Source organism: Syngnathus typhle, linkage group LG6, assembly GCF_033458585.1.
Source record: "Syngnathus typhle isolate RoL2023-S1 ecotype Sweden linkage group LG6, RoL_Styp_1.0, whole genome shotgun sequence".
NCBI lineage: Eukaryota > Metazoa > Chordata > Actinopteri > Syngnathiformes > Syngnathidae > Syngnathus > Syngnathus typhle.
In genome coordinates this window covers 7,483,859-7,506,411 of record NC_083743.1, presented here as the reverse complement: position 1 = coordinate 7,506,411, position 22,553 = coordinate 7,483,859, and the positions used below count along the sequence as shown (strand labels likewise).

Sequence of the window (22,553 nt, the reverse complement as noted above, 5' to 3'; positions counted from 1 at the left end):
CAAATAGAGAATTAATGTAGAAATGTTTGGAAAATGTTTTTGAACAAAAGATCTGAATTTCACAGACATTAATAAGACAAAAGAGTCCCAAAGGGCTTCACAAACCCACAGTTGAAAATTATTGGCACCATCCGCTGAACTAAATCCCCCAAATGTCAGATCAGACAAACCATTTCTTCCACAATCACTAATGTGACACGGACTCATTTTCCCACATAGATTGGAAACTCTTCATTGTTGGACTTTAATTTCTACTTCTCTGTGAATTTCACACTTTGGAATAAAAACGCTGAGCAGAAGCTGCACTTTGTTGTCTGATAATGTGTCGTAGGCTTTATCAGTGGTTTCAAATGCGCAGTTGTAGCACAAAGATGAATCCTAAACATGGCATGTGACAAAATGCAACAAGCAGTCAGTCAAAAATTTATTTTGTAACTTTATTCTATCCTTTTTCGTTTCTCAATATGAATTTTGCATTTCAATGAAGTCTCATTCTGAAAGCAGTAGCTCATATGTATGACTGTCAGTGGGTCATGGATCACTTCCCGCCGGGGAGAAATGTAAAAAAGGTAACTAGATGTTGGGAAAACGCTCATCTGCTTCCTGGCTTCTGTTCATCTGCGCTCCTTTCACGCTGACATATCTCCTTGCATGTGTGTGATCTGGTTCTCTGTGTGATGTACAACACAGATGTGCAGCAGAGTGTGAATTTTAATTTCCCCTTGAGGGATTGTAATGAGGACAATAAATTATAATAAAAGAAAAATGCCAATATCCACACCAAAGTGTGCTGGAGTCTTCCAAGATATGTATTTATTCATTTTGTATGTATTTATATTATTTATTATTATTATATACGTATATATATATATATATATATATACACGTATATACATATATATATATATATATATACGTATATATAGATATATATATCTATATATCTATATATCTATATATACGTATATATATATATATATATAAATATTTCTAATACTTTCTTTGACCTTGAAGTATGCAAATTACTCCTGCAAATGGTGAGATTATGAAATCTTCCTGAATACTAGATTAGATCAAAAGACAAGCCTTAACTCTAAAGATTAGCAAGTGACATCACAGGTGTTATGAGTCCAAGAATTTTAATTTCCTTAGCTCATCAAATATTCTGCACCAAAAACACAGTGATGAACATCAGATAACATGCAAAACTGACTTTTTATTAGTTTTGTTCTATTTTGATACTAGTACTATACAAGGAAGACACCTGCACCAGCGAAGAATGCAAACTGGAAAAAAGACAAACTTTCATTAAATATTCATAGAGAGCTTGGCGACAAAAATGTGATTCTCATTGAAATACATTAGGGAGCCAAGTCAAAAGAACTTTTCTAATCATCTACGTTCAAAGTCAGTGATCCAACACATCAAGAAAATTTCTGGTTTAGAAACATTTTGATATTATGCCATTTATCACAGTATCAGCCTCGCCTGTGTTATGAATGTTATATAGCCAGAGCAAAAGACTGCTTCTAATTCAGCAGTCTAATACATTGTCGGATTCAATGTGTCACGAGGTGGAATTCAAATGAGCTCCAGGAATTTATGCTTTGGAGAATTTGTTTATTTGAAGACTGGAGAAGGGAATAGAATAAAGTATAATAAAATGAGCAGACTGAGCTTGGTCACCGTTTAAAGAGACGATACTCATGAGATTCCACTACACTCATGTTGATCAGATAGTTTGGACAATAGGTTGTTTCAATCATATTGCAGTTTTGATGCACAAAGGGGAAAGAAAGTTTGGTCGGATGAGCACAACAGTAGAAGTAGCCGAGAAAAAAAAACCAAAAACTTTAAAGATGAATATAGCAGGCTGGTTGAAAACTCTACCAAGCTGGCAGAAAAGGAAAAACAAAAGCAGGAAGTAGAAACCGATGATGCTGGCCATCATTTCTAAACGGGACAACACTAAAACGTGCTGGACATAAGTACTTGGACACTTGATTGCAACTTCCCGTTGATACTTTGACCCAAATGAACCCACGTTCCTTTTCCTGCGGTGGACTACCTTGTATCTTCAAACTGTGACGTGACAAATAAAGAAGGGGACCTGCGAACGTGGCGTTCAACAAGTCGGCATGCATGATAGCTTCTGGGAGAATGCGGAGGAGGTTCCGTTGATCTAGGTGGGGAGTCTGCGGGGGTCTTACTAAAGGGGTATGACTGAGGGGATAATGGCGTGGGGTGTCACGGTGACTCATACAGGAAGAGGAAGATGAAGGAGATGTGAGCAGGATGAGGAGGCGAGGCATTGATGATACAAGGGAAGGAAACGGTTCTTAGGTGGCCGCGCCGTCAACTCTCTTTGGGCCGGTCGGTGGAAGCGGAGCGGTGCCGTCGGTGAGTCAGTGCGATTTACAGGAAGGAAGAATGTGTGCGTCAGCTTTGGGAGGCAGGAACGTACGCTCGGGAGCAAATGGAAAAACCTTGTCAGATAGTCTGTAAAACTTTTGTGTTAGGGACAAGGTCGGATCTTCGAACAGCTTGACATGGGTCTTTTTGGAATGCGGGAGCTCCTTTTGTTTGGAAACCACATCCAAGCAAGGTTGAACATTCTGGCCACAATTCCAGAAGTAATTTGGTGCAAAAACAACACCCCAACCGCCGCTGATAAAGCCCAACCGACATAACTTAATTAGAAAGAAATAACCCAGCACGGAGCAGACCGTGTGAATTTAAATAACTCAACAAATTCTCACATCTGCACTGTTGTTAATTTGGTATTCATGCTGCAATTATAATTAAAAAAAAAAACAAGCTTGGAAAAGTACAGGTTAGAGTGCCGACAGCTAGAACATTTTGAACGTTGCAGAGAAACAAGAAGGCGAGATGAGGGATGGGGTATCGTAAAACAGGGTAATATTACAGGAGCAAAAGGACTCGGGGAGAAATATGGCTGAGAATGGAAAGAAAATCAATGAGGAGGTACGAGCAGCAGCCGGCTGGGCAGACACAACTCGGGGGCTGAGGGAGGAGGAATTAGACAGGAAAGACAGACGGACAGAGAGTTAATGCAAGTGTGAAATGAAAAGGAAGCCCATGTGAACGATGACAAGGATGAGACACCCGAACATGGAATATCTCGTCTTCCTTCGATAATGTGGAATTGGTGAAGGTGCTAGAGATTAAGGTGGCAGTTTAGGATTGGCTGACTTGGCCGTCAGAAAAGTACTAGCGACGGATGACAGACGCATCCCATCATGAAGGCGGGCGGGATAAGGAAGCGTTATAAAGTAGAATGTCATACAGACACACTAAAGCACTCAGGTGACACGGCGCTACAAATGAGACACACTCAAAATATGTTGCTGTGGTTCTAGTTTGTGTGTGTAAGGGGTTCCTGTGTTGAGAAATTTTCTTCCCCGATGGAGGAGAAAAAATGGAGTTTGAATGTCCCCAAAGATAGAAATTGATCTTAATTGGAAAAAGACTAAATCATCATGATTGGGGTCATCGACAGCTACGTGGCAACTTATTAGTGCGGTCACAATTGAAACAGTGTGGTGTGCGGTTCTCAATAAGTCGGTACTATCGATACCTGTAAACCCGAAAGCTAGCATGGTAGGATTAAAAAGAATTAGTTGTGGCTATTTTCTTAAACTTGTGATCATGGGCAGAATGTTCAAAGTTCGATTTTGTTTTATGCTGTTTTCAAAGCTTATAACTATTCTTAGTTTTTATTATCTTTATTTTTATATTTTGTTTTATTTGTATATTTATGTTTATTTTTATATTTATTTTATATTGCCTTCATAATCAGATGAATATGCACATATTTATTTATTTATGTATTTATTTATTTATGTATGTATTTATTTATTTATTTATTTTCTTCTTCATTCATTTATTAAATGGGTCAAAAACATCTTTGCAAAGGTTCGACAAACTCTTGACTGCGTTACTGCAAGAAGTCGTCCATTTTCAGTTCATTCACTTAACATTACGCTGGCATACGGGAATTTTTATACATCTTTACATCTTTTATAAGAAATAGATTTTGTGGTTGGCAGCATGGATAACGAGAACAAGCAGGATCTTAACGAAAACTGAACAGAAAGTAGTCCACCCCACTGCGAATGCTCAAACTGGTAACACAGCAAGCATGTCAAGTATACACAAACACACAAAAAAAAACACCCTGCAGTCGTGCGCGTGTGTGTAGCATGTTTTTTTTTTTTTTTTCCCAGTGGACCAGCGAAGCTCTCACTATGTGTCTCATCAAGGGCCAGGATGAGAAGAATGCGGGTGATGCTGGAGGAGTTCACAGGTGCTGATGCGGGTGTTTGACACTGACGCACAGTGAAGACGATTGGGCCCAGAAAGAATACACTGACTTTGAAGAGAACACGCCATATCTTTGCCATGACTTCCAGCTGCGGCGACAAGCGTGTGTGCTTCTTCACACATGTCATTTTCTGAGATTCAACTCACAAACACTCGTTATGTGGTATTAGGGTGACTGAGATGGCTTGCTGCAAATTCAAGAGTCAGTCTGACAGGCAGTGGCAGGCCAGCGCCTCGTGTTCGCGGCATCTTGTGTTAGCAGCAAAGCAAACAATAGACCCGCAGTTCCTGACACCGGCAGCTGTTCAAATATCCCCATGCGTATTGGCACTGCTAGTGAAAACAAACAAGAGTAGAATCCCAGGGGGGAAAAGAAAATGGTCAACATAAATCAAGCACTGCAGCCATAATAAAACTACCAAATTACAAATATTTGTTTTATTTACTTTTGAATTGGTATAATGTAGGTCATCGTATTATTCTGAAGGAGACATAGCCGCTAATAACCAATCACAATGGAGAAAAATTACCGTATTTTCCGGACTATAAGGCGCACCTTCAATGAATGGCCCATTTGAAAACTTTGTCCTTATACAAGGCGCACCGGACTATAAGGCGCACCATTAATGCATCATGTCAGATTTCTAATCGAAAGAAAATCATTCTCCATTTTATCTTTTTTATTTCAACTTCAGACGCAACAAATTACTTTATAATCACCAAATAATGATCCGCAGTCTTTTTGATTCATGATGCATCGTCTTCAGCGGGCCACTTATGATCGATTTTATGATACAATCCTTCAGGCCAGTTTAAATTTAGGAATTTGGTCCATATATAAGTCTTTTTAGAAAATCTTAGGTTTTTAGGTGCGCATTACAGTCCGGAAAGTACGGTAGGATCTCCTCCTTCTTCTGTTCACAAGAGTTGAGTTCATTTTTAATATGAATATTTTGAATGTTCATATCTGGACATCGATTCAATTACGATACATCGCCCAGCCGTAATAGCAATGTTAGCGTGTACACGACTAATAGTAACAATACATACTAACATTATAGAATTATAACCCACATTCTCCATTTTACTGCAACTTCCCATGTTCGTGGTGACATAGTTTATCAACTTGGAACCCCTGACTGGGAGCAAAAATAGTATCTGCTTTTGCAAATGGAAATGTGTCAATAGCAAGTAGAATCATGCTGAGCAGAGATGCTATCCGGCAGTGAGAGTGGGAGAAAAAAAATCCATCTCAAGTTATTTGTCCGCGACTAGAGTTTTTCAATTAAAGCATGAGCGAATGCATTTTGCCAAAAATGGAAATAAAATATATACATGCCGTTTTCGGGGCTGACGCAAACAAACGCACACGAACTTCACTCAGCTTTGAAATCCTTTAAGGCTGAACAACAACTCGACATTATGCTTTTGATCTATTCCCCATCTGCACAGCCTGCAAAGTGCACAACGAGGAAAACAAAAGAGGACGGGGGACCGATGGATGTCTCACAGAGACCAAACAAAACACAACAAGTGCATGCCGGTGTTTGTGCGAGTGCTCTGACGTACCATAATTCATCTCCATTTCAGATTGCAGATGCAAACTGAGGAGACGCTTTTGAGAAGGTTGGTGACTCAGCCTGACTTCTTTCTGTTCTCATTTGATCTCATAGGATTAGTTGACTTTCTTTTGTTTGGTGCGCTCACATGACGCCAGTGTTTGGCGTCTGGGCTTGGAAGTCCTTGTCGATAAATCTTCAGGAGACGAGATGTAGGGGAAAAAGCCCGGAGAAAATAACATGTCATAAGATGACGAGTGATTTATCAGCCATGTGATGGAGTTGCGGTGCATTCTAATCAGCAGCCTCCACATCCAATCAGCACGCTTCGATATCTGAGTATACAATCCACCCCCGCATATCAGCATACATGTGCCACCAACGTCAAAGCTGTCGAGTCAGGCTGGACATTCCAATTTGCACTAAGATGCAATTTTGCAATTACACCGGACATGTGAGTCACAACAAATCCAAATAGGTGAACGCATTTAACAAGAAAAAGTTTGCAACTGTTTGCAACCTTTTAAGAATCCAGACAAAATACATTGCTATGTTTGTATTCAAGGAAACAAAAGGTGTGAACATTTTAAATTGTTTAGCAATTACACCGGACTTGTGAGTCACAACAAATCCAAACAGATAAACACATTCAACAAGAAAAACGGTTTACAACCGTTGGCAACAATTTGCAACCTTTTAAGAATCCGGACAAAATACATTCGCAAAAACTCACAGCTCAGCAAGATACGGGCTTTTGACTCTTCTCAAAAATAGACAGAACATTAGCAAAGCAACGCTAGGCTTCTCCTCAACTTTACCGAGTTCACATTTACACACCAAATATTCACAATTACATTCTTCCATTTATGCCCATCACATTAGCGCTAAGAGGCAAAATAAATATTTAATCCCATCCCCATTGACTCTATACTGCCACGATCATTAAAACAAACTCGGATGATTCATTTACGTCATGACCATATAACGGCTACAGTATATTTTAGCGCACCATCTGGAGAGCATTTTCATGGAACGACACTGCCTGCCGCCTCACCTTGTTGCACAAAACTCAAACACACAAGCAAACCGTAGGGAGGTTAAATCATCCAGGCCTTTTTTTAAAAAGATGGATCCCTTTAAGCTCGAGGCAAACACATGCATAAAGAAAGACGGGATGTGATGTGCAGAACTCAGCTGCTCCCAAATGATTATGTCACTCATGAGAGAAAAGGGATGGTTGTGATCTGGAATGTGTCAACTTGCCGGGCGATGCTACTCCTCTCATTTTAGCCCCCCCCCCCCCTACCTGCCCTACCTACCAACTCTCCCATTTCTCCTCCACACACTGTTGCAGCAGGGAAAGATTGAACAGAGAGAATCTGCATTGGTGGCAGCGCATCCCCGTGACAGTAATCGTGTTCTGAAAGGCAGCGTATAGAGAGGGGAAAAAAAAAAAAAAAAAAAAGCAGATTGCCATAATAAAAGTAGACGCTAGCGCTGACAGGAAATAAATAAATCCACTATAAAGAGAGAAAGAAATTGAAGGAGCATATTCGGCCTTTAAACTGGAACGAGTCACGTGTGAATAACATTGCTCAAATCATTTTATAAAAATTGGGAGCCGTGCCCATGCGGGGAAGCGTCAATCAAGGATGAGGAGCAGTGGGCGGGGTTTAACTCACTTTCAATTTAAGGACACAAGGACACCAGGATGAGTTTTAAAATATAAAAAGGAGCTAGATGATTGTAATTGTCGGACTCCTAAGACAAGACTGAATGATTTAAGAGTTTATTGATAGTCCATTGAGACGATCACCTCAGGGAGATAAAATGAAAATGAGAACACGGGGGTGATGAAATGAAGAGGACTCCATTAGTGAAAAGAAAATCGATACAATTTAAGAAAGTCTTTTCGAAGGAGGTGACAGGCGATTTGAAGATTGGGGTGGGGGAAAAAAATGGAAGACAAATGAGGCAAAGAAGCCAATGATGATGTATCTGGCATCGGTTCTTTTTATTTGGGCCATTCACTTTGGATTGTGCAGCAAATTGACAAAAAAAAAAAAAAAGGCGTGAATTGGGACACTTGCTTTCTATTTCAGTCAATCCGCTGTGAGTCGCTTGTTCATTCACCTTGGGAGGGATTTCTATTACCTCAAGAATGGAGAACAGAAACCATTGGAGGGAGTCTGAATTTTACAAAAAATGACATCCAGAAAAATGAATGGACTTGGCATGTATCGGGAAATGATGACAAACAAGTTGTGCGGCTTCCAAGAAAACGAGTCCACCAGGAAAGATTTAATTCTGCCAATTCTGAAGGCAATTCATATGTTTTCTATTTTATTGTCCTTCTCCCATTATGACATGCTTCTTTCACATTTCAGCTCATTCAATTGAGTTTAGGAATAATTTTCAAATTGCCCAAAATAGATTCAGCCGACATTTTGGCATTTTAGGCGCATTCTTAAATTAGCATAACATCTTTAATTTGCAGATCAGGTAGTGATGTCATGATGTGATTTAAATTATTAAATTGAATTATTTATTTATTTATCTATAGTATTTTTAATTTGTATTATGTTGATAAATATTATTGAAATGAAGTTTACTCTTGCATAATAGTCTGATGTGCCTCGACTCAATGAGAGTTGGGAAAACTGACAAAATAAATGCATGGTGCGTTCTTGACATTTTTTTCCCCCCCCAATGAGTGAAATAAACTGGACCCACTACTATAGTGTCTCTCCATCAGTCTTCAAACCTAAAAATATAGATCTCATGCATCGCTTCCCTCCTCCACCCCTTTCTTCTACCCAACGGCTCTAAGTTAAATCACTGCATAGCAAAATTTCATTAGTGATTGTTTCTCCGCAGGAGCTGGCCGGGGCTTTTCACAGCCTCCTGCAAGGCACACGTGTGAAGTCCAACAGCCAGCCTGCACGTCCCACACTGCAGTAATTACTCATTTTATTGCGTCCACTTTTTAAATGGCAGGCTGTTGTCAAAGATCTCCATGCAGACCAGGAGGGCTGTATAATTTGTTGTGCTGTGGTTTGCTTGGAGGGGACCTGCACCCCTGCTAAAAATGCATTGGGTAACCGTTGCTCGCATAAGTGCTGATGCGCACACAACAAAAGCGGCAAAAAGAAGCTGCCAACTTACGTCAGATTGATCAGTCTGCATCTGAACACTCGCCACAGCCCGCCGCTTCTCTTTGATTCAAGCCATCAAATACATGATATGGCCATCTATTCCGGTAACCATCTCTAATGTTACTCGAGATGCTCCAGTGATATTTAGCCATTTATATATATCAGCCGTGATGTCTGTTTACAGCCTCGTCCTGCTGTTTGTACCATCTGGAGAATCAAAAACATCCCTGCACACGCAAGCCACATGTAACCAACTCGTTGCGTTGCCTTGTAAATGGACAGATGAGTCAAGGGCATAACAGCTGCTTCCGTTAAAATAAAATCGGTCGTCATTCCCACAATATGGAACTCAATACTGACAGTTAAAACCGTCAAAGATGAATATGTGCTTGATGTTTCGTCTAATGTGTATTCTTTAAATATGATCCGCTACACTAATAGGCACCATGCCATGACAACGAGGCACTCTAAAGAGGCCATGCTAGCACGAAGTCCCTGTTCAAACGCTAGCGGTCACGTCAGACTTTTTTTTTTTTTTCCTCCATCGGCTCTTTCACCACCATGGCAACCAAATTAGTGAACTATCCAAACATAAGCTGCATTTTCAGGAAGTAGACATAGCCAGCTAGCTAACTAAGCGTTGAAATTGCACAGCTAACAGCGAACAAAGATGCTTAATTTTTAAATTTTTCATTATTTTTGACGTGCCAAGAAATCTACATAAAATAAAAGCCGGTAAAAAAAAAAATCTCTATATCGAAACAATTCATTACTACATAGTTTTATTGTTTTTAGTGAATATTCTGAAACCTGCACAATGCAATCATTTGGTCCACTTTACAGGGTCTTCAACTCCTGGCTTGATTTGATGCCTACTGCTGAGGCACATCAATAGTCACTTAGGTAAATTACAGAGTAAAATCAGACACAAAAAAAAAAAAACCCAAAGAAAACGTCCTCCAATTAGACTACACAGTAGTCACCTTCTGGGTGTATTTCACTTTGTTCTCCCACTGCTTTCTCTCCACTTGCTATTCACAGATTCCTGTGGATAAAGGTGCCAGAGCGTGAGAGAATGCCAGACTGCCTTCTTACATCAGCCTGCTTGGCCTAGTGAGACAGCGGCACCACAAGCAGCTGCTTCATTTTCATTGCCTGCCAAGATCGAACAAATCGAAACACTTGCGTAATGCCGACGCATTATCAATGGTGCAGGTATGTGTGGATTGTGAATGATTTTTTTTTTTTCTTGCCTGACAGTTACATTGGAACCTTTAAGATTCAACACAATTCCTTCCAGGACGCTGGCGGAAACAATTGACTCATAATGGAAAATCATTTTAGGATATATTTTAGGTCAAAGATTCTGGGAACTTTTTAGTCCCATGCTGATCTGCACCTATTCATGCTTAAATCAATGTTATACTCTATTTCACAGGTGTCAAACTCAAGGCCCGGGGTCCAGATACGGCCCGTCACATCATTTTCTGTGGCCCGCGAAGACAAATTGTGCATCAAATTCGAGTGTCATTACTAGAATTGCAAATTGTCTTCACTTTTAATAATATGTTTTTTTTTTTATATATTTGACCAGTTTTTACTCGTCTGATTTGAAAACGAGTTATTTGTCAGTTTATTTTGTAGCTTTTACTGTACATAATATGAGGTGCTCATACATCTATTTGGGTTGGGCCCTCCAAAAAGAAGCTGTGACTACAATCCGGCCCGCGAAAAAAACGAGTTTGACACCCCTGCTCTATTTGTATTGAACTACTTACGTCTGGCAAGACCCTAACACCTTTCAGTTTTTGTTTGGCCCTGAGAGCCCAAAGGCATCAGTATGTGGCGCATAAGGTGTTAGTCAACAAAAACAAACAACACCCCCACGCCGGCAACCTCCCCCTAACCCTGCCTTTTCCACACGAATCAAAACAAACGTCTGCTTGAAATCATCGCATTACACACCACGACACTCGCCTGATGTCCGCTAGACTGCTGACAGATTAAAAAGACACAGACAAGGTTAATAAAGGCAGATGAGCTGATGTCTGATTCGGCAACATTTTGGGCCACAGAGAGTGACATTTTTCATGTGTTAAAAAAAGAGTAATGGCGCCGCAAAAACACAGTGACCTCCTCAATTCTTATAATAGATTGGGTGTCTCGCGAGCCTTCCCTAACAATGACAACGGCCGCCTCACAGGGCGCAGAGGACAGACAAGACAGTGAAATGACATATTTTATAAAACCACGGGATTAAACTCATCAGATTTACAGCAGTCAGGATTTCAAATGAAAAGTGATATTAAGTCTTAAAGGAAGAGGAAAGCCTGGGCATCGACCGGAGCACTTCAAACGTTGCTATTCATCGTAATCTCTGCCGCTCATGCGTAAGAGGACATAAGAATAGAAGACATTTGTAATCACTTATTATCCCATCCAAAAGAGAAGATGAGGAAGAATTACTGGATTCAAATGTGTAGGACAAAGAAATATAAGACGATTGGATTTCTGGACAGCAGCTACGCAAAAATACCTGTTCCAGCGTTATACAAAGGAGCTTTTTAATTAGTTCAGTCAAACCAGTCCAGGATATTCAAGACTTCAACATTTATTATGCTCGCATGTACATGACACGCAACTACGGCAGATTGGACCAAGCAATTTTTTTTTGCATTGTGCGCTAGCTACGGTGATCCAAAAACAGGATTAGGCATCATTTGAATTCGGATGATTCCAATTCCGGTACCTGGATTTCATTTCGGTTCCGAATGAATCTCATTTCCGATTCTTACAAAATAAAGCTGCTTGGTGAAAATGAGCAAGATCACCAATTAGTTTTTGTTTGGATGAAATCATTTAATTTTTTCTTTTTTTTTTAAATGGCAGCAAAATATTGAAATTTTGAATTGGCAGCAAATACAGTCCAACCTCCCTCTCATCAACTTCCATAAACTGTACCTCATCTCGATAACCCTTTGACCATATAGTTATTCTACAGCTGATTTCTATCTCCCGCCCTATCTTTACCTTCCATCCATTATTTGCATACACTCTTGATTTTCCACCTCAGATTTCAGCTGCCGGTGACTGCTGGGGCTCCAGCGGTGCATTTTAAGAAGGCGTTGATGGATGGGAGAGAATTGAGCAATGGCTTCTCCCAAAACTGACACTCCCCTGCCTGTCGAGGATTGTTGTTTCTTTCTAAAGTGTTCCCAAGAATGTTCCAATAACATCGGAAAAAAATCTTACGACTGCTGTTAAGCATGCACGCCGCAGCAGAGTGACTGAATCGTTTCACCTTTACAACTCACCTGCACAGGGAAATGCCATCGACAAATATAAAGGACGTATTGAAATTTTTACCACATATTAGCATGCCTGTGGAATTAGCATGATGCCTAAATGGTTTCATCATTTACATTATAATGAATGATGGCATATTGTACAATAATTGTACAATAATACAACTGTGGATTGAAATAGCAGTAGCACGTTATGGATAAGACTTTTGAGGGGGGGGGTCACTTTACCTGCCTTAGGCCATCCTTGCTGCTTTGCATGATCCGAAGGGCGTAATTGGAGCGTTGACCTTTGCTGTTGAATTCAATGTGGCCTGTTAGACCCTCCAGCTCCACCTGTCCCAAAAAAGACCAAAACGGCACATTCAAGAAGACTCCTTTGACGAGCTCACTTTCCTCTCATCAGTCACTAATATAGAAAACAGAATAAATGACAAAGCTCGACTACTATCTTTTTTTGTCTTATCCATTAGTCAAATAAAGAATAATAAGAAAACGTGAGCCATTTTGTAGTTCTATTTTATCTTTGTTGTTTGAGTAAATAGCAAAAAATAAATGGAGTATTTTGAAAACAGTCATTTAAAGCCATTATGTTCAATTGAAAAACATTTTATTCACTGACCCATTCATTGAAATGAATTAAACTAATAATAATAAAAGGCAATATCTCAAAATATATGGAGAAATTATTAGCCAAGCGTACTATATTAAAAATACAAATTCTAAATTGGATCACAGGAGGCAAAAGTCAAACTTTTAATGAGAACATTTTTTTGCAACATTTTTACAACTGAAATTTAGCTTGATTATTTACATATAAATATATATTCACTGACTCTACTGTATATTAAATTGTGTCTAATATTTATTCCTGTACACAAAGTTTTTAACTCTTACACTATGTGCATATATACTAAAAAAAGAAATTAAAGTAATTTGTGTTTTGGTATTCTATCTTCTAAAAAAAGAAACCCATAAAGTGATCATATAATGTTCCCTATTTGGACTTGACCCACTTTGAAAAGCTTCAAGGGCACCTGGGTGTAGCTATAGGCCCCATTCCTGATTTATATGGACATATAAATAGCTCCCCCTGCCAAAATAATAAACATTTCCATAAAGGCACGTTGAATTATTATTACTATCATTTTTATTAAGTCCTGCCAGGGGGCCAACTTACCATCCTCAGGTAATTCATGAGGCTGGTGCCGTGCTCCCAGATTTTGGAGGACTTGCAGGAGAGCTGAGTAGCGCCTACATTTTGGCTACGGTTCAGCTCCTGGACCGCTGCCACCACCGCGTATACCGCATCAAAGAGAAGAGCTGAGGAGAGCTGCGCAAGAGCGAGATAGAGAGGAAGGTGGATGTATTATGCATGCGCACACCAACTTCACAAACTCCGAGTGAAACGTGAGCGGTTGCCGTTCGGTGAGCGCTCAACGGGGGGCTGAGATGATTCCATTCGATCATTATATATAGTAGTTGGATTGATTTACTGAAATCTCAAATGGTGAGTGCATTGAAATGTTGCGCACTGCCTTTTAAAGTCGCAAAATCAACTCCCGCGTGAGCTAAATCCACATATTTATCTCGATCAGCTTCTACATCAGGCCCACTGGGGTGTTCTGAGTGTCGCTTTGTCTCAGATGCAGTCTTTTCATTCTTCGATCAAAAGAACAACATCCATCTCACGTCTGATGTCCAAATAGGCTCATCTTCACGGCAGCTGCACCTTGCTGAGCTCACAGCGAGAGTCCTCGGTGTTGATGATGTGACGGATAATGATACAGGCTATTGTGCAGGAACAAAGCTAGCAAAAGATCATTAAACTGCAAAACCGCGGTGTGTTTTATAACATCCTAATTGGCGGATTGAGCATCAAGAGTGACGTGATCCCCTCAAACAATGTGCGGGGATATGAGAAGTATGGCTGTATGCTTTTTAGGTTTGACATCTGGCGTTATTAGCGGACGTCACGTTGCTAGCAAGCTTTCAAATGTAGCCTTCAACTGTCAGTCGTTTCTAATAGTATCGACGGCAGGTCATGATGAAGTTTCTTCTCGCTTAAGCAGTGTACACCTGAACCGATATTTGGACGAAAGGGTAAATTTATTAGGATTCGGGAATTTCCGTGCATCCCACTAGAATAAATCCCCCCTGGCATGCAGTTGAGCCCTGCACTTATCCATCAGACGTCATTAGCGTCAAAGACAGCAGGTCTCTTCTTGGGGGCGGTCGGATGACTTCATCTTACAAAAGTGCCATCAGCCTTTTATTTGTTCAGCTTTAAGCTAATTAGCCATAAAGGCGCATTGCTGCGAGCTGAGAAGTATTCAAGCAACCTGCTGCGAGATCAACTGTACAGCTTTTTGATCCCGTTGTGTTCTAATGCTTATTGGGTACTTTCGCCAGCCGCCTGGTGCGCAACGGAGGGGGGCAAATTGTTGAGCGTTGTCTCATCGCCGGCATTTATTCGGTTCAATTACAGATTTGCTCATTAAACCGACTCTCCTATTGGCTTCTGACTAAGTACTCGACAGTGCAAACCGCACTGCAGAAATAATTTGATTTGCGAAGGGAACGATATGACACACTATATCTGAATTGGACATCTTTTCATATTGGTGCACATCATATTTGTTTTGTGAACTTTCCACTTCGACAAGACATCAGCAATGAACACTTACTATAGCCATCCATCCATCATATCCGTTGCATTTATCTAGTATCTCTCTATCATATCTCCATCGTATCTATCTCTCTATTGTCTCCATCTCCTTCATATCAATCGAATAAACAGGAAGCTAATACCGCCACTGATTAAAACAATCTCCTAGAGCAGGCGTTGGCACAAATCCAGAGAAACACATAATACAAGTATAAAACCATTTATTTTGTTCTATTTTAAATGTTGTGCTGTGAGCAAGCAACACTGTGTAGTCTCTAAATCCTCAAAGTGAATGAAGGCACCACAATAGATTTAATGAGACACCGCCAGGAAAACAACCGGCTCGGATGTCCGCTACAATTACGGTAGTTAACTGGATAAATGTCATACTTGTATAATTTGCCGCTTGTTTTTGATGTGGCCACTTTGTTTCGTGGTGGCGAGTTTGAGTTGCAGATGCATTCAGCCTTTAAAGGTCCGCTTGGCCTTTGTGAAGAAACACATCGACGTGCATGCTGTGTTTATGCGCTCGTTTGTGTGGACTAACCGGGATGCCCGCGAAGGGAGCGTGTTCACAGTTCTCTTGCCAGGACCGGTTGAGGCTTAGCGCAAAATCCTCAAAGAATGGATGCGTTTGGTTGAAAACGGAAAAACCCATGATGTTGACCCGCTCATCCACCACGTCATCCAATCGCAGCATGGAGAACTCCTGTGGGGGTGAGAAATGACAATGATGTCAATGCAGCATATACAATTTTAGCCAATTAGAGTACCGTATTTTCCGGACTATAAGGTGCACCGGACTTAAATGAATGGCCGATTTTAAAACCTTGTCCTTATACTCGGCGCACTGGACTATAAAGCGCACCATGAATGCATCATGTCAGATTTTTAATCCAAATCAAATAATTCTCCATTTTATCTTTTTTATTTCAAGTTCAGACGCAACAAATTACTTTATAATCACAACATAGTCTTTTTGATTCATGATTCATAGTCTCCAGCGGGCCACTTATGATTGATTTCATGACACAATGCTTTGGGCCAGTTTACATTTAGGAATTTGGTCCATATATAAGGCGCCCCGGACTATAAGGCGCACTGTTGGCTTTTGAGAAAATTGTAGGTTTTTAGGTGCACCTTATAGTCCGGAAAATACGGTAAATGTATATTCAATGGGGGAAATATAGTACAAAACACATCTCAGTCCAAGTTCAAATCCAAAAAGTTTCACTTCAATTATTATGGTTGATTTGTCAAAAATGGCATCAATTCGCTCTCGTCCATTTATTTATTATCATTGAATGAGTCAGACAAAACAAGAATGGTGAGCTCATAAAAACATCAATAAAATAACAAAACGGCACGTAGCAGAAGCAAAATAAAATTCAGTTCTTTTGTTTATAGTCACGTCTTGCAGGCGGGGAAGCACCGACAGGGGACAAGCGGAGATCGAAATGAAAACGTGAAGGGAGTATAGAAGGCGGAGGAGATGGGGAGGTCGTTTCCTGAAGCCTAACGGAAGTGTCAGAAAGCACCCCCCCCCCCAATCTTCAGGTGGCAGCCCTGACAGACCCCCGTGTGCCATCTTGCATTTGACAGGGTGACAGTCAACCAGTGAGGCCATAGAATCTATGGCATAGATTGTGAAGATGAGCACGAAAATAAATAGACACAGTCAACGGAGCAAAAGACCGCTGTCATCAAATTTGGATTATTTCCATAACGGCAGCACGTCAATCACGTGATGTCAGCAGACCAACAAGTTCCTCCTGAGATTCCAACCCATTTTCAATGTTGCTTTTAAAAGCCTTTATCAGTAGACTAAGAGCAGAACGAATGTTACGAGGCACATCTCACCACAACAGGTTTGGGAACACATGGCACCCTTAACGGCGGTCTGTTTCCTTGGCTCACTCATAAAATGTGAATGTGATGTGGGTACTCACCTCAGACTTACAAAATACTTTGAAAGCCACATGAGGATAAGGAAGCAGATATTTTTCGCGGCTTGTGAGCAAGTGGCAGACACATTATAAGCGCTGAGGGACAAACACGGATTGTCCTCGACTTTTTTCCTGACACATCGGCTACGACTCGGATTGGATTGCGCCATGGGGTTTTTGAACATGAGCCAGCAGTTTTGTTAATAATTGAAAATGTTGGACAGACACATCAAAACTGACGCAAATCTTGCACTTAATCCTTGTTTTTCTTTATCCATCCCATGTAGACCCAATTATTTGTTCTCATTTTTTTTACTAGTGACAAAGACTACTTCCAACTATTTCACTGATAACTCGCTCTGGCATACTAAAAGCGTGACCAGGGCATGGCTCAGTGGAGGACGATTGGTTCTCAGAAGTGGGAGAGTGAAGGCAGACTTTAGTAGGGTCAAATCCAACTGTGATCATTGAGAGTGTGAAAAAGGCACAGAATTAAAATGATGAGCAGAGAGGGGCGGAGTTGAAAAGTTGACTCAAAGTAGCAAAACTACTAAAGAAGTAGGACGATGGGGGAAATACAGAAAATCATGCATGTCCCACATAATGGACCGTTGCTACATAGTATGCTAAATTCATATCCACTCATCAAACACTAATTCCCGTATCCGTGAACTTGTTGGTTTAACTACTGAATAATGAGATCCCATGAGGGATAAGTTGACAATTGCCTCCCATCCGAGACACCTCCTCCTTTTCTCCAAACACATGGACAAGTCTTTCCATCATGCTTTAAAGCCTGATGCTTTTAAAAAAAAATGAGTTGAAGGATCTCTTGGAAGCAACCAGCTTCTAACAATCTGTCCCTAGGCTTGACTTCTTTGGGAATGGAGAAACCGGCTGGGAATTGCTGCTTGGACTCTAGGTTGGTCCTCAGACCTGCTGAAGTATCCTTGAGGAAGATGAACTGATCCTGCTGCTATGTTGTCACTACTGAGGGACTAATAAGGGGTTCCTTGCCTCTTCATTGTCGTCTCTACTCGAAGCTGCCAAATGATAGACTGTACGTGCGCTAGCCACGCGCACTGTAGCTGCCGCTAATGATGAACACAAATAAAAAAAGATACTTGAGCATATTATCGACTGTGGATTTAGTTGATTATAATTTATCTTTATGACTGATATATCGAGTATGCATGATGACTTATTTAGTAGATTATGAAAATGATTACCAATAATGAATTGAAATTGAGGTCCAAGTAGAAATCACTGGGAAGGAAACAAGAGTTCAGAAGCTAACACGCTAAAGGAAATTAGCACACACGCTAATCAAGTTAGCCCTCAACGTTGTTAGCAGGATGATAATGACATGCCGTATATAGAAACAAAAACACTGCTTGTAGGACTTATTATGAGGCGTTTCCATTTATTATGATGAGATTAGTTTGGCCTTTAATGTGACTTTCTATTTTTGCACTTTTATTAAATTTGTACTTTAATTGATTCAGGAAACAAAGATCTGGGAAGACCACTGTAATTTCTCTCATCCAAATTGAATAATGATCAATATCATGAGTTCATTATCAATTTCTACTTGAGAACTACTAGTGCTCCCTAAATAGAATAAAATGCAATTAATTAGTTGATTGTTCATCGAGTAGTCCCCCGTTAGTTGTATTGATTTTCTTGGAAAAAAATCGTAATGTTGCCATGCTAAAAGGGCTTAATTGCCACAAGAACTACCCAGCAACACTTGACTGATAATTCTCAGCAGTCGATCACGATAAAGGACACCTTTCACGTAAGATGTAGTCATCTGATTCTGTTTCGCAACGTTAATTAATGACATTTCCTACACTTCCTGCACGCTCCGATAAAGAGCGTCTTGAGTGGCGATAAGTACTGCCGATTCGAAAAGAAAAGGGCAATATTTCTTATCTTGCCATGCCGCACTGCAAACCAAGCAGGCAGTCTTAAGTCATGTTTCTCTAAATTGGATATTGATTGCTGAAAAGATAAGGTACTAATTATTGATATTTCCGCCCTTTGATGAAATGAGGGGTTAGGTCAGGTGAGTTCAAAACTTGAACACCCCGACGCAGGCTTCACTGCGGAATGAAATATATTTTCCAATATGCAGATTCTCTGTGCAAAGTGCGGTAAATCACAGCAACAATTGCCACGTAAATCTCCCCTCGAAAGCCTCCTGCGGGCTTTTAATTACCGAATGATGCTCTTTTGGGGGGGGCCGTGTGGGAGGAAAAGACGAAGCGCAAAGGGGGGCTGAAAATGCCGTGAAGATTTGTTACACACGGAAAGTTGTGTATATAATGGAATGAATCTTCTCGAGCTGGACATGAAACCAGAAACCGCAGGGCGCGGCACCTTGCGGCTAAAAGCATCCACGGCTACATCAGAAAAGCCTTATCATAGCATTTATCTCTGCACAGCATGCTATTGTTAATACATTAGCTCGGCTTCAAAGCTCATAATAGTCACATACATCAAAACAAAATCTGGCTGGACTCCTGCAGAGGGGCTCGGAAACAAATGGCTGGGTTTATTCGATTATTCACCATTATTCATTACATTGGCTTTGACCTGGAACAGTAACAGCCTATTTTGCGAGGGAGGGACCTTATGCCCAGATTAATATTTAGATCGTTGGAGTCTAAAAATGTATGAATATTTAAGACGCTGACATATGTTAGGAATCGGAAATAGTCTATTCCAGGAAGCTATTCAGGACCCAGGCAGCAGAGGAAAATGGCTTCCAAATTCTATTTGTTGTCATAAACTGGTAGAAGCTTTGGGCTTTTGTAGCTGATTGAGAAAATTCTAAATTTGTTTCTGTGCTGTCTCTTCATGTTCTACTGGAGGGATACTTCTGGAATCCTCTGCAGATCCTACATCATGGACATCGAGATGTTGTCCACGTCTTCAAAAAGGGCACCCCCTCCTTAGATTGTGAAAGTGAAGGAGGTCGGGGGAGTTCACACAGGCCAGAAGGTTGCTCCAGCACGCCAAATGTTCTCCAGGAACTGGAGGTTGCGCAAGGAATTGTAAGCAGACGTGTTGTCAGGGTGAAGCAGCCCCAAGATTTGCTGCCACCAAACTGTCACCTGATTATGTGAACTGAATGAAGCCAATGCCGCACAATCTGTAGCCTACTATCTCTTTTGGCCTTAAAACTTTTCCGACATGTAGTTATTGATTTTTGTGATTCATTTTTCTATATTTCAGACCACATTGTAAAAAAACTAAATACATATTGTGAACTCAAAATTTCAGCAAATTAAAAAAAACTAAATACATATTGTGAACTCAAAATTTCAGCAAATTGAAAAAAACTAAATACGCCAACCAGATACTTAACAATTTCAAGTTTAACATGGAAATCAAAGAATTCCAGCCATACTGCATCTTACATAAACAATCTTTCCATCTTCCAAACTCAATACCGTCTCAAAAGTGAAAAGAATTAGAGGAAGATTAAATTGACTAAAGGCCATTCCGAGTCTTGTTTCAAACCTCTTGCCGTCACTAAAAAGGAAACCGTCAATGGCGATGACAAAGAGGCTTAAGAGTTTTTTGTGTGTCTGCGCTCTAATTAAATCAATTTCACATTTAATCTTGTGATGTTTGCCTAACGGGATGTTGATAAATTGATCGTGACAGAGCAACGCTGACGTCTAGTTTCCCAGAACTTGCTGCATCTTTAATTCGTTTGCTTGCATACTACTGAGCAGATGTTAACGCAGCGTATGATTGAAATATCAAAGCTCTCATTCGTAGAAGAGGAATTGAACTCGAATCGTATGGACGTTCCGGTAACCAACAGAGGAATACAGCAGTTGCAACATTTTAGTAGCACTTAGTTTCAAACAGCGTATTTAGTGTTAAGTGGCACTTATGTGCCCGTGGGTTAAAAAAAAAAGATGTTGACGTGGTAAATCTGTGATTGGACTTCTTAACTAAAACACTTCAATTAAATGCTGATTTGTACAATTCACACAAATTGGAGTGGGTTGTAAATAAAATAATCCCTGTGGTGAAAGAACACACGAGAAATGAAGAGAAACTGGATCATATATAAATGACCATAGGCACTAAAATCAACCTCACACAATATTGTTCATTTGCGCCACAAAACGGACCCGCTCTTATTTTACGGTTGACACTAAACAGCACGTTTCCTCGTATGGTCCTGGGTAAGATGTGTTTATTGACGCAACTGCCAACCGCTCATGCTAGCTATTAGCGAGGAGGCTTTTATTGACCTTTACATCATGCTTGAAAAAGGCTGGAACAAAAACCCAGTGTTGTCTGTTGATTAGTCCGCACAGAATTAATCCAATAGAGGTTACAATGGGAACGAAGTGTCTGCCCGTACGAGGGGAGCTGTTGTCTTGCTTCGGTGGACAACATAGGCTGACTAATTGAGATATCGCGTCTGAAAGCAGAGGCCATTATTTGAGGACATGTGGGATGTAATTTGGTATGGTGTTTTTTTTTTTTTGCATCCTGGCTCTGTTTTGTGTGTCGTTTTTTTCAAATCTGTGACAAAAATCAAATCTGGGCAAAAATATTTGTTAGGATTTAGTATTGTTAGTGAATCGTGTACTGTTACTGGCAATACTGAACTGATTATTTTATTATTATTCTTATGATTATTATGATTATCATTATTTCTTATTTTATTATTATTACATACTTTATGTGATAGAAGAATTGGATGGCATGCAGAATAAATGAAGAAAAGATTTACTGGTTATCCGGCACATGATGATGGGAGGAAATAACAGCGTATAAAAAGGAAGTCAACAACCAATTCCAACTTTCCTTGCAAGAGGCGACAGTAAGCTGTGCGACTCAAGCCGAGGGATTTAGAAGATAATAGCGTGTAATACAATTGCCTTCAGTGAGGCATCAAGAAGTGGGAGTGGGAAGGAAAGTGGGTGGGAACAGGGTGGATGGAGACATGGAGTCATTACAGTACAGGAAAGCGGGTTTTGAGGATTTTGCGGTTATCGGAAGAGAAGAAATAACATATATAGAAAGAAATTATTCATGCACTTTGCAGTTTGTGGATTTAATCAGTGTTTCTACATTCACAAAAGTATTTAGAAGACAAGGATCTGCACTTCGACTCAAGCAGAGAGTGTGAGTATTAGGTATTTACCATTTCTGCTACATGCTAGTAATAATAATAATAATAATAACAATAATAATAATAAATTAATAACAATAATAATAATTTGCAGTGCATTTGTTTTCTGGCTCCACAGAAAGAAATCCACGTTATTTGTGAAGCTTAGTATAATTAGCCAACATACCACTTCGGTTCACAATGGCATATTTGCACCTTCTGTCAACGTAACCCACACATTTATGCAAAAATGACTCAGAATAACACCATCCTTGGATATCGTTGCAAATCTTTTATCGTTCTGTTCTCTAAGTGAGAATGTGACATTTTCGTCTTCGAGAAGGTTGAACGAATGACTAAAGCGTGTACGATGACGCTCCACATCATCCTTTTCGTACGAGACAAGGGTAACTCGCATTCCCATTGCAAAATT

General features: G+C 40.2%; 1 protein-coding gene across 1 annotated transcript in view; it reads right to left on the bottom strand.

Annotated features, from left to right (window-relative positions):
• The window catches only part of grik4 (glutamate receptor, ionotropic, kainate 4), a 164,094-nt gene that overhangs the window by 22,150 nt on the left and 119,391 nt on the right, over positions 1 to 22,553 (bottom strand). Inside the window, exons 10-12 of the mRNA XM_061280706.1 lie at positions 15,576 to 15,737; positions 13,541 to 13,693; positions 12,592 to 12,696 (exon numbers count right to left, since the gene is read on the bottom strand). Of these exons, the coding sequence (XP_061136690.1) occupies positions 12,592 to 12,696; positions 13,541 to 13,693; positions 15,576 to 15,737 (420 nt within the window). The remainder of the gene's footprint in view (positions 1 to 12,591; positions 12,697 to 13,540; positions 13,694 to 15,575; positions 15,738 to 22,553) is intronic.